We start from the raw sequence: 12,929 nt of genomic DNA on the forward strand, positions 1-12,929 counted from the left end.
GCAAAATGACTCAGTGTGTCGCTTGGATTTTTTTATACTGCAAAATACACACAGGTAATAATCCACATGTAGTAGGAGAACAGGACACTTTATTAAAACCAGATTTAAATGTTTGTGCTTTTTATGCCCCAGAACTTTTAAACACATTTGTATTTGTTCATAAATGATTATCACAGTAGTTCCTCATCAATATTGACTCTTAATAATTTTTAATTTGTCACAGTGATTCTTTCTCATGCAGGTTCACTGATTTGAATCAAGGAAAAGTGTAGATGTCACAATGACCTCACACTACAAATCTAAATATTCCATTTCAGTTTGTGGAAATTGAGCTAAATGCTAAAATGATCACTGTTACAGAAGAAAAACCACAGTTTCATGCGGGGAATATTTTTAATTTCTGTCTCGGCTACATTGACAGAGCAATCAGAAATGCTGACATTTCAATAATGCTGTTCAATAACAGCAAAACTTCAGGGATTTTACTCAAAATGTTTTGTGGTTTTGTAGAATCATGTCGATCCATTGGAGGTATTTTGTGATGTCCGTGTAGACGTTGGGTTTATCTGGGTAGTTACAATTGCTGTTGTGGTTGAAAGAAACGATACCAACAGCAAACCCTTTGCACACCAGAGGACCACCAGAATCACCCTGTGAGGAGGAAGCATTTTAATTGGTCAGTTTATAGTAAGTGTTTAATACAGTACATTTATCAAAAAGAAACCTGCTGACATTGGACAGAATACATACCTGACAGAATCCTTTGCTTGTGCCATATCCACCTGCACAGATAACATTGGCAGGAAGTTGAGGCCATTGATTCTTACAGACTTGTGGGTTAATGACAGACACGTCCACCACCCTCAGCTCACCAACAGTTTTACCATCATTCATAGTTTTTCCCCATCCAGCCACCTGGCACACTTCATTTTCTGTTAGATCTATTTCAGCATGCGGAAGTTGAATTTCATCGTGTAGATCGTTTGTGGTTGCCAACTGGACACACACAATAAAAAGTAAAAATATAAATAAGACCACAAATATATTTCATGTGAAACTGTTGTCAGTATAAAGATGTACTTACTTGTAGGAGCATGATGTCATCACCCTTCTCAGGTGTGTTGTAACTGCTATAGACGAATTTTTTTTTAATCTCTACTATTTGGCCATTCTTGAGATTGTGGTTGCCAAGAACAACATGCGTGGGGAAGCTGAAGGAATAATCATTAAGAGGTTTTCAATTCATTTTCTAAATCTGTTTTAATGACATGAATCAGAGATTGAAGCAGGAGGTCGTCCGTTTAGCTCACTGGTTTGGCAGTGAACCATATGCCACATGACTGAAATTGAGCAGAGCTTTGCTGCGCATCTTTCCCTGCTCTCAACTTATGTTCCTGTCTAATCTTCACTGCTCCACTATCCAATAAAGGCAAAGAATTATCTGTAGGAAAGAGACTTAAGCAGAAGATGTTTGATTACTCACTCGTCAAAACAGTGGGCGGCAGTGACCACAAAGTTATTAGTGATGAGAAACCCTCCACACACATGACTGCCGTTGTTTTGCACAGAGACCATATATCGCATTGAACTCTCCGGTGCTTTTCCTCCATGTATGATGCCACCCCCATGCACTGAATAAAGTAAAAGAAAAAAAGGAAAATTAAATGGATGCCTCATTAAATGGTTGAAGAATAACAACAAGGACTTGTGATTCTTACCGAGTTGTCCAAAGCAGGTCAGAACAAGGAGGAGGAGAACTTTCTGCAGACCGAACATGATGCAAGCAAAATGGTTAGCCTTTGTTTGTACTGTAGGAGTCTCAGGTTCAGCCTTTTATAGAGCAGCTTCCTTTTGGCAAGTATGATTATCATCTGTCATTTTTTGCCTTTTGACCACTTCCTTTGCTACGTCTATGTTTGCATATTTGAAACTTGTGTTATCTTTGCATGGTCTTGCTTATCATAAGTACAGTGCATCATCAGTCAGCAACACACTGCTTTGCACACAGAAATAAAATTCTTCACAAAAGCCTTTCACATTATTTTACAAATTATTTATCCTTTTTGCTGATAGCAACCTGCAGTCATTTGATGTATTTTTCACAAGTATTATATTTATCTGCTGAGGAATCCCCAACCATTCTACTTTTGGCAGATCTCACCAAGGTTTCTCATATTTATGGTCTTCTGGCATGGATCTTGATGTTCAGTTCACCCCACAGATTTTAAAGTCAGGGCGTCATGCAGGCCAGTCAGTAACATTCCTTTTGGTATTTTGAAAGCAGTTCTTGACCGGGTATGTTTTGGGTCGATGTCATGCTGGAAGACAAAGCAATGACAATGACCCAGTTTTACTGCTGACTGCTTGAGGATTTCTTTCAAAATCTTCACATATCTTCCTTCTTCATGATTTCTTCCACCTTGAAGAAATCCCCGGTTCCGAATGTGTCTCCCTGTTGATGCCTAAAGAGCTCTTTTTTTCATCTCATCTGACCAAAGGACGCACTTCAAGTATATATAATATTTTTTCAGCTTGTCCTTAGCATGCATCAGTCTGACTTGAAAGTTTCTCTTTTTCTTGGTCTGCAAGTCAATTCTTGTGCAGTGTTCTGGTGACAGTCTTCTTTGAGACTTCAATTCCTGAGTTGTCTGAGTCATTCACTTGTGTCTTGGCAGTTGTTCCAGGGCAGGGTTCTCAAACTTGCAGCCCAGGGGCCACTTGCGGCCCATGTCACCCCTACTTGCAGCCCGTATCTCATTTTTAAGTCTGACATCATTAGCCGTTTCTGGGTCCAAACTCCGCTTCAGGTCCCAAAGTCAACACTGTGGCATCACTGAGAGTTACAAACTGTGTAAATTCTTTCATCTTTAATAAAATGATCGGTGTGGCTGCTCTACCAGGTGTAACAATTAAGTTTAACATCCAGGCATCAAAGAAAAGAGAATTTATTAAGTTTAATGGAGTTCGAAGTTAGCAGGGAGTTAGCTCGCTAGTTTCCATCTAAAAATGACATACTGTGGCGACCCACTAGAGGGCTCCACTCACACCCAAGCTTGTAGGAGGGGTTCTGTTGTGTTTGGGCGCGATATGCTCAGTCAATGTATGGAGGTGAATAAAGTTGGAGTGGAAAACTAGAGCTCCTGTGTTGTGTGTCACATTCCTCCATAATACCTTGTTCTGACTGAGGGATTTCTGAAAAAATGAAAACATACAGCTCTGCTATCACTTCAGATATAAGTGAAGACAGAAAACTAAACAGTAGTGGTGTTTGTAGGGTATATCATGATGTGCTATGTGGTACTAGCTACATAACTATGGTTAGCATAATATAAACACATTAGCACAGTGAAGCTGGAGGATGAACGCTAAGTTTTTTCCACTCAATAAAAGTCAACACAAAGGTTACCGATGGTTAGGGACAAATGCAATTGCATGGCAGGAAAAAGATGCTGTAAATGGACCAAACTTCAGTCAGTTGAACAACTGAGATAATCCATCCACAATAGAGGTTAGTCATTAACACACTGCTGCATGGGCTGGGCCATAGTTATATCATAAGGTTTGAAAAACCGAGCTTTAAAACGTGCTGCTGATGAATAGTAGTAATAAAAACTAATAGAGGGCGACAGTGATCACTGACTTTTTAGGGGCTTGTTCAGATTAAATAGAACAAGATACAAAGCATTAAAATACGTTAAAAATACAACAGCCTTAATAAACACAGAAGTAGCTTTCGAACATCATCACTCAATAATAACCGGATATTGATGTGAAGAAATATAATGCAATTTGGCCCTCGAAGTTACTTTTTTTATTGAGGATTTGTTTGTTGTTGAGTACAATGTTAAAATAACCTTTTTAAAAAGCAAACAGATTTTTAATATGAAGGCAATATGAGCAGAGAGTGCAAAGATGCTGAGGCACTAGCTGTGTTGGTTCAGTGAGAGATTCAAAAACTAATGTGTACACTTATGTCTGCATTTTTATTTTGTTAAATATGAGCACAATGATAGCAGAAGTGCTGCCACGTGTCTGGCCAGAGACTAAGTACCAATGTGTTTATTTGGTAGTTCAATGAAAGGCTTCAGTTAGTTAAGAGTGGGGGGGGGGGGGGGGGGGGGACTGCATTCACGTTTGCAGTTTTGTCACATTATACAGTATTTAAAAAATAATATTTGTGAGTGTTTTCTTGATGTTTGTTTGCTTTTTTTTTTTTTTGTACTGCTTGAACACTAAAGTGGCTGTCCAATGAAATGACAGTGCCAGTGGCCCACAGCTCATTTAAGCTTGAGACCCCTCCTCTAGGGTCTTTAGATACATCTCTCACTAGGTTTTCTTTGCATAGTTTTTCACTTCCTACCTCTGCCAAGCTTGTTCTGTACTGCATGGCTCTCTTGGATCATCCTTGATCATGCTTTTCAGTCCAGTTCTTAACACACGGAAAAGCTGTGATAACTTTGTATATCCATCTTCTGCTTTGTTTTGGGAGCATCAACAATTCTTTTTCTTGAGTCTAACTGATTTCTTTTGCTTTTGGCATGATGCTGATGTTGATGTATGTTTTTATTGTTATTACTGGTTATTGTTTCTACCAGTGCTTAGTTAGTGCACATACCATACAGATCTAGAGGCAACATCATAAGTGGATTACATTTGATTGCATAAGTATTTCTTTTACAATTGTAGCTGCTGCTCATTGAGCAGCCATGTCCAGTTTCTGTGTTTGTTAGAAATAAGTCTGGTTTGTTTAATATTAACACCTATCCTAATCACAAAAACATAATTTTCATCCTTCTACTAAACACAATATGAATATTTTTACTTATATCCAGCAGATGATACAGAGTTGATAGTTAGTTTTCTCACATATTAAACGCTGATGTCTGACGTGACACATTTAAACGATATTATCTTGGAGTTCTGCAGCAAACTACATAAACCATAGAAACCAAAGCATGAAGATAAGATGTTACTGTAGTAGAACAACACGTACATAAACAGGTCTTCAAAGTTTCACATTTGTTGATGTATCACTCATTTAGTGTTTGCAACACTAATCTGACTTTGTTAGTATTTTTTAAGAATACTGAAGTACGTGTGCTCGTTAAGTGTACATGCTGGTGCTGTATATTTCAAATCTTATTACCCCGTGGAGAGGGTGCCTCCCGTCGGCCATTAGAAAATGCTATTTAATATTCAGTTCACTGAGATGTCTGATAAAGCTTTTTGAAAAAGTCCATATCAGATGCTGTGTCATTTCTTTCATCATACAAATGTCACCTCTTTCTTATTCATGCCTGTCATTGGTAGCTAAAGAACTGATTTCACTCCTGCCCGCCTCTACAACCTGATGAATTTCTTAAGGCTGCATCTGCTGTGTGTGTGTGTGTGTGTGTGTGTGTGTGTGTGTGTGTGTGTGTGTGTCTAAATCTCAGAAGGTTATACTATGATATTGTAACACATTGTCTTTGTTTTAACGAAAACCTGTGTGTATTCAGTGTTACTTTTCTAAGCTGTTTACGTACTTCAAAGACCTTGCCCCCGAGTCACCCTCGTGTCACCGGGCTGCTTCCTCTATGTAGTCACAGATATGATCAGATCTGATTACAGCTGAAGGCACGAAATGCAAAGACTAAGACTCACTTAGTCAATCAGTACATCTGTTAATGTACTGATTGGAAAAGTCTTGTTTAATAATCTAGAAAATGTTGCTGACTCAAATTTCTGGCTTTAGACAAAGATAACCGCAAAAAATACAGCAGTTTGTTTTTGTATTAGTTTTTTTTTTTTTTTGGCTCATATTCTCTGCACCATATTTGGGGAGAAAAGTTCATCTTTTGTACCGAGTCTGTAGTTCTCATAGGCTCTTTATCTGCATCATCTTTGTCTCTGCAGATGTGTGGAGTGTAGAAAGATGGGACCCAAGTCCAGATGCTGACAATGGACTTAACTGTGAGTGAACCTTTATTAGCAGCAGGGACAGAATACAAAAATCAGAAAGTGGCAAAGACTAAATTAAAAAAAACCTAAACTGGGAGGCAACTACAAAAGCAATACAAAGGAACTAAAAACCTAAAAACCTGAGAGGAGATGTCAAGCACAGAACATGAAAACCTGAGACTCTGGAACATGGAGAAATGCAGGCAATACCCAGACAACCCATCAACAAACAGAGGAAGAAAAAGGGCTTGAATACACAGGGATAATGAGGGAATGAGACACAGGAAGAGAGCACAGCTGGGAGAAATCACACTAACATAGCACATGATACTGTCAAAGTAAAACAGGAAACATGAGACAGGCACAGACATGAACACATAACTTGACTACGTGGCACAAGGAACACAGGGGAAGCACAGAGACAGAAACCAAGAGACTAGAAACTATAAATAACAATGAAATCCAAGACTACAAATATTTCAAAACACTGGGTCACCGACTCAGGACTGCAACAATGTCAGCATGTTGCTGGGTGTTTGTTACATACTCAGGACCAACACCCCAATACAGGAAGTCTGGTTTGGCTTTCTGTTTAAAAAAGCCAGAATATTTGATCCTATGGGTCTTAACCAACCAGCAATGCAAAGCTTAGATGGACCCTCAGGGGACTCACCTAGTTTTAAGTCCAGGTGTCTTCCCTGCCACCTCTGTTACACCAGCTCCCCTCACGAGCTGCATTCAGAATACCTGGTTTAATTTTAGGGGCCTGGACAGTAGGCCTCAAGGGTCAATTTGGACCTCCTCGGCTTTACTGCTGCTAAATTGCTTTAATAAAATTTCCTGCAATGAAAGTCTAAATTATGGACATTCCCTTTTTAACCCTTTGGGAAATGGTAAAGGTAAAAATCTGAGTATTAACTCATTTTTGGTAAATCACTCTTACGGGTTACTCCGGCCCTTTATCGTAACCAACCATTGCCAAAAAAATACCAAAAAGATACAGAACCAATTTGTAAGTTTACAGTTTGAGCAACGGTTCAGCCTCTGGAATCTCTGCTGAAATATCCAACGGTGAACTTCTGAAATCCAATCTTCTGAACTGCTCATCTCACAGAAGACAAAGGGAAGAACAAAGGATGTTCCTGGGCGCTCTCCTTTATACTCTGCCAAGTGCCCATTACCCACCTCTCCTCGTATCTAAACATTCAGTCATGTTGTTTACATAATATCATCCGAAGTATAGCCACGCCCTTATCAGCCTCCCATCTGACGTCTCCACATAAATTCAGAGAGTAGTGACTTCTGTGTGTCACTCTCACTCATTTCCCCCCTTCCACAAACATGATCCTATTTTTCAAGGCTGCTTTTTACACATCCTCTCAGTTAGGCCTGTCTTGGAATCATTATTATATTTTCTTATGCATTGTATTGGTTAAACTTAAACACACTTATATTGTATTATATTATATATTATATATCGTTCCGGGAAAAGCAGAACAGATGCAGGGCTAACACAGAGAAACAGACAATTTAGAGACAATTTATCACAATTAATCACCAGGTAAACAATCCACACAGGGAGAACATCAGTGCTGCTATTCTGAACATTATTAGACATAACTAACTATCAGCAAAATCACATATGAATTATGGTTCCATCTTCGATAATTGCAACACTTAACAACAATTCTCTCATTCAAAATCATATATGATGATAGGTTGGAGACTCATTTCTTATCTCTTGTGATGGCATCAGCCACACAGGGGTAAATTAGTCCATTTTTCACTTTATTAGTTTGCTTTGCAGTTTTCTTCATTAATCATTTGGTTAAACCTAACACTGGTATTATGAGGCGCGCACATAGTAACATTGTGTGGTTTTTCTAAAATGTTTTGTTATATTAATTATGTTTCTCTTTCTTTGAGTTACCTGGGTTTGGGCGGTGGCTGTTTCCTGTCTGGGCAAAAGGCGTGGCTGAGGACTCTGGGGACAAAATGCCTGCTCAGCAGGACCAACCATGGGCTTACCAGGAGCAGGGGTGTTTTAGGCTTAGTTAGGTTATTCTGTGCTTAGTTAATATTAGTGTGTGTTTTTGTTTTCCCCCTATTGTGTTCAAATGGTTTGGCCAAATCATTATAAAAGCTACCCTCATGTGTCTTTTTAATTAGGTCAGTTTGTGAGTTAAGTTGTGTCTCACTTTGTTGTTTAAGTTTTGGAAATTACTTTTTGTAGAGTTATATTTAGTTGACCTGTTTTATGGGCCTGCTAAGTATGGTTTTGAATTTTGTTAATTTTGGACTTTTTGAGGGTTAAAATAAAGAGAACCCTTTTTGAAGATATTTTTGCTTGTGTCCTCTTTGCTTTGGCTGCTTGGTCCCTCACATCTCTTCACATTCCATTTAACATATTGATCAAACTTTTATTTTATCTTTAATTAAGAATAAAGATGATTAGCAAAAGCACACAAAGAGACTCTGTTTTAGCACATAAATGATTGGATGTTGAGCCTTTTTACCCTCTCTCAAATGTAATGAGAGGTAAACCAGGGAGACTTCTCTTCTCTCTATCTTCTCTTCTCTTTCTACAACACCTTTCTCAACAATACACCAAGGGTATTGTGGGTATTTGTACAGTAAATGTAATTCTTGTAATTCTGTTGCCTGGAAAGCATTTACATTTATGTGATGCGGCACAGAAGTTGCACAAATCTCTGAAAATCAGATAAAAGAAACCACAGCTTCGAGCTTCAGGCGTGACATAATTTAATCATTCCTGACAGATGACAGTGTAAAAGAACATCTTGACTCAGTTTGACATTTCACGCAACCTCTGTGAAATATGTCAGTAAGTGATACTCTAATTGAAAAGTGAAGTATTGCAGTTATCTCACTTACTGTAAGTACTGTGTGCTGTGGGTTGGAAAATAGAAGCAAGAGCTGGGGTGGGAGGGGAGAGAGGTTCACCCGGCAAAGGTTTCCAGTGTGTTGTAGGGCTAACACAGAGAGACTGAAAACCTTTCACTTTTAAAACCCCATTTATAATCACTTATTAATATCACACTAATTGTGTCAATCGACATCATTTCATTACGACCACAAGCATATCTTTGAATTGTTGGAGAAAACACAAACTGCACAGAATCCCCAGCCAACCAGGAAGTTTGAATCCCGAACCTTCATTCAGTGAGGAAACGGTTCTAACCACTGCACCACCCTGATCTCAGCCCAAGCACTACAGAGGCAACTATGCTAAAACAGCTTGTCAAACACTGCCCCCTAATGGTGACCATTTATTAAGTTTGGCTAACCTCCTAAGACCCGAACTCTTTCATGGCATGGATTTTTAATTCCTCTTTCTCTGACATTTGAGCTGATTAGGACCTGATGAATGTAAAAACAAAGAATCACCAGATTTTTTTTTTACCTGATTTTTGTTTCTAAGAAAAGTGAGAGCCACATATGAGGACATTCGTTTTAAATTTTGATAAAACAGAGGCAGTATAATGTCCTCGTAAGTGGATATCAGGCCCTTGTAGAGCAAAATTTAGTATTTTTGGTCTAGACAACCAAAAATGTGATGGCCACATATGTGGACGCCAGGTCCTAGGAGGTTAAAACTAATTTCTTTTTCCCGAGAATGTTTTTGATCTAAAAAAGGAAGATCGATATATATATATCTGTGTAGATGTTTGGGACATTTGGATAGTCATTCATGTCATAGTTGTTAAAGGAAAAAACACCAAACTGCTGATTTGTCACACATCAGAGGACCACCAGAAGCACCCAGTGAGGAGGAAATATAATTTAATTTATGCCATTTTTATGAAGTTAGATCACATTTTAAATGAAAACATTAAAATGTTACCTGACATATTCCTTTCTTTGCTTCAAGCAGTTCTTATCCTGTCTCTTAATCTATCGTAGATTAATATGGAATAACTTAAACTTCAGCTTAGTAAGACTCTGTACCTCATATATTACCATGAGCATTATCTCAAAATGCTGTGATGATCATACTTTGTCCATCAAGCGTGAAGAAAATTGAAAGAAACAAAAACTTTGTTGAACAGTAGATGGTGCTATTGGAATATTTTGTATAACATATAATAATATAATACTGTGGTGTTCTCACTGGGAAAAGGAAAATGAGAAAAAGTAAATCTTACTAAAAAATTTTATATATTATAATTTTTTATTATGATATTATATTTTTTCATATAAAGACAAATTTATAGTGGTTTTAATAATGAAAAGAAAAAAAATAATGCAACTCAAAAACAGAAACTAAAAAAACATTTAAAGGATAATTTAGTGTGTCCGTCATATAAATGATACACAAGGAAAATGCAAGGAAAACAATACATATTTGATTATTTGAGCCCAATAATGTAATCCACCATTCTTCTCTTTGATACATCCTCCAGCTTAGAGCTGTTTAAGTGATGAACACGGTTCATCAATATTTTCTGCTGGGAATGTTTCTGGAAGATTTCTTCTTGGTTTTCAGTTATCTTATCAAGCTTCATTACAACCTTCATTTGAAAGTCTAAGAAAAAAACAGATGAGCAAGTATTTTTAACATGTGAAGAAATGACAGACCTGTCACATCCAGTGTTGGTCAAGTTACTTGAAAAAAGTAATCAGTAATTAGTTACTGATTACTTCCCCAAAAAGTAATCCTGTTACTTTACTGATTACTTATTTTCAAAACTAATTACTTAGTTACTTAGTTACTTTTTAAAAACACGATTTACAACCTGAAGAGGTGATAAAGTGATAGATCTTTCAGCCCAATTCTACTTTTTCTGCATAATCCATCATACAAAATGTAATCAAATGGAAAGGTCCCTTTTTAAAACTTGTTTTATCAGTTTTAATCTTTTAACTTTATGCATCAAGCAAAAATGTAATTATATGCAACATTCTCTGACTTGAATAAATTAGTTTAACATTTAAACCTATTTTCTGCACATTCCAGCACATAAAATAAAATATTTTTTGTGTTTACACTCACTCTTTCAAACAGATGTAAGTAAAACACAGCAGAAAATAAATAAAGTCAAAGACTCAGTGGTCCTGTTGCTCTATTTTTACCTGTAAAGCAGGACTGCGGTAGGCGGAGGTTTACCCTGGTGCAGGTGTGCCGCGGTCAGTTGAAGAATCCGTGAGTTTCTCTGTGAATTTCCCATTACGTCATGGCGCACTTGGTGCTTGCTCAGAAGTTTAGGGGTTTTTTTCGCTGTAAAAAGAAGTTTTCTTCCCACGCACAACGGACGCTAATGTTTTTGTCACTTTTTATGGAATCAAACTCAAAGTAAGGTCAGTACTTCCACGCTTTAAACACTGCACGCTCATACTCTCTCCCACAATCGATATGTGATCCATTGTTGATCTGCACACAGCTGTTGTCACTAATGGCGCACTCGCTTACGTCACTGTCGTGAGACATTCTCGCAAAAAATCACGGTTTTAGTAACGCAGTAACGCAGCGTTCCTATGGGAAAGTAACGGTAATCTAATTACCGTTTTTGCAATAGTAATCCCTTACTTTACTCGTTACTTGAAAAAAGTAATCAGATTACAGTAACGCGTTACAAGTAACACGTTACTGCCCATCTCTGGTCACATCTACATTAAACTCCAAACTGTGTCTTGTGTTGCATCATATTACTGAGGGGCATAATGAGAAAACTGACAAGAAAAGTCCATGGTGTATGTGGGTATGAATTTCTGTCATTTCAATTGCAATAACTTATAATTGTGTACTGTAATTCATATATTTTTAGTGTATAATGTGATGCCCGAGAAGAGTTTTCTGACACACAAGTGAAAAAAAAAACTGGAAAGATTTTTAACCAAACCTTACTATCATTTTAAAATAAATCTTCTGTCATTTTTAAAAGAACATTGGAATTCTTATGTCGACATGTATCCTGGTAATTAATTAGCTGAGGTATTAAATTTAAAGAAAACATAAGGAAGAAAATAACAATGGAAGTACTAGCTCCTGTAGCCAGCAGATGTCACTGTTGAGACATGGCAATATCAAATTCAATAATCTATTATTTCCAACAAGAGAGGGCATTTAGTTTATTAAATAAAGACCTTTAGACGCTGGATGTATAAAATCGGTGCAAATGATTAATAGATTTGCCTATTTTTGATTGATTGATTGATTGATTGAATCTTTATTTTGAATATGTTGAAAAAGTATAAAAAAAAAAAAATAGAATTAAAAGAGACAAATGAACAAAGCAAACAAAAGGAAAACGAGCAACCACAACTCCAAATAACGTCCATGTTCAAAAAGGAGCAGGAAGAAGCATAAGCTTATTTAATCCCACCCCTTTTCCACTATCTAGTATCAATAGACTACAGAAATACCTCCTTGTAATTACATTATATGTTATGTGTAATTTTTTTTTTTTTTTTTTTTTTAATATATACACATATATGTTTCTATCTATCCATACCTACGTATATACACACATACGCACATATACACATTTTCAATAACCCCATTAACACCTGAAGGATACACAACCTACAATTTTATATATATTTAATATATATATATATATATATATATATATATATATATATATATATATATATATATATATACATACATACACACACACATACATACACACACATACACATATATATACATATACATATATATACATATATATATATATATATATATATATACATACATATACATATACACATATATATACATACATACATATACACATACATATATACCCATACCAACAAACCCGTGCATGCGCACACACATGAAAATATTAGACAAGAACACCCTATCAAATCTCTACCTTTTCCCTGTACCCTGTAAAAACCATATCCTTAAACCGCTTTTTAAACTGCGCCATGCTTGGACATTGCTTCATATCTTTACTTAGTCTGTTTCACAGCTTCACTCCACACACAGAGATGCAAAAACTTTTTAATGTTGTACGGAT

The 12,929-nt window shown here is 36.8% G+C and overlaps 1 protein-coding gene across 2 annotated transcripts; it reads right to left on the reverse strand.

The window, feature by feature from the left end:
- Nucleotides 1-69: 69 nt before the first annotated feature.
- LOC309701226 (duodenase-1-like) lies at nucleotides 70-8,054 on the reverse strand. Of its 2 annotated transcripts, XM_082525326.1 has the most exons (6): nucleotides 7,871-8,054; nucleotides 1,719-1,761; nucleotides 1,484-1,631; nucleotides 1,085-1,211; nucleotides 751-996; nucleotides 70-651 (listed from the first exon to the last, which is right to left on the reverse strand). In XM_082525326.1, exons 1-6 carry the CDS (start codon nucleotides 7,958-7,960, stop codon nucleotides 487-489), a joined length of 819 nt encoding a protein of 272 aa, XP_082381452.1. In that variant the 5' UTR covers nucleotides 7,961-8,054; the 3' UTR covers nucleotides 70-486. The 2 variants fall into 2 exon arrangements, with proteins under 2 accessions (XP_082381452.1, XP_082381451.1); XM_082525325.1 differs by lacking the exon at nucleotides 7,871-8,054 and having other exon boundaries at nucleotides 1,719-1,803.
- Between the last annotated feature and the right edge of the window lie 4,875 nt (nucleotides 8,055-12,929).

The sequence above is a fragment of the Aulonocara stuartgranti genome (genome assembly GCF_965226115.1).
Source record: "Aulonocara stuartgranti genome assembly, chromosome: 23".
NCBI classification, from domain to species: Eukaryota; Metazoa; Chordata; class Actinopteri; order Cichliformes; family Cichlidae; genus Aulonocara; species Aulonocara stuartgranti.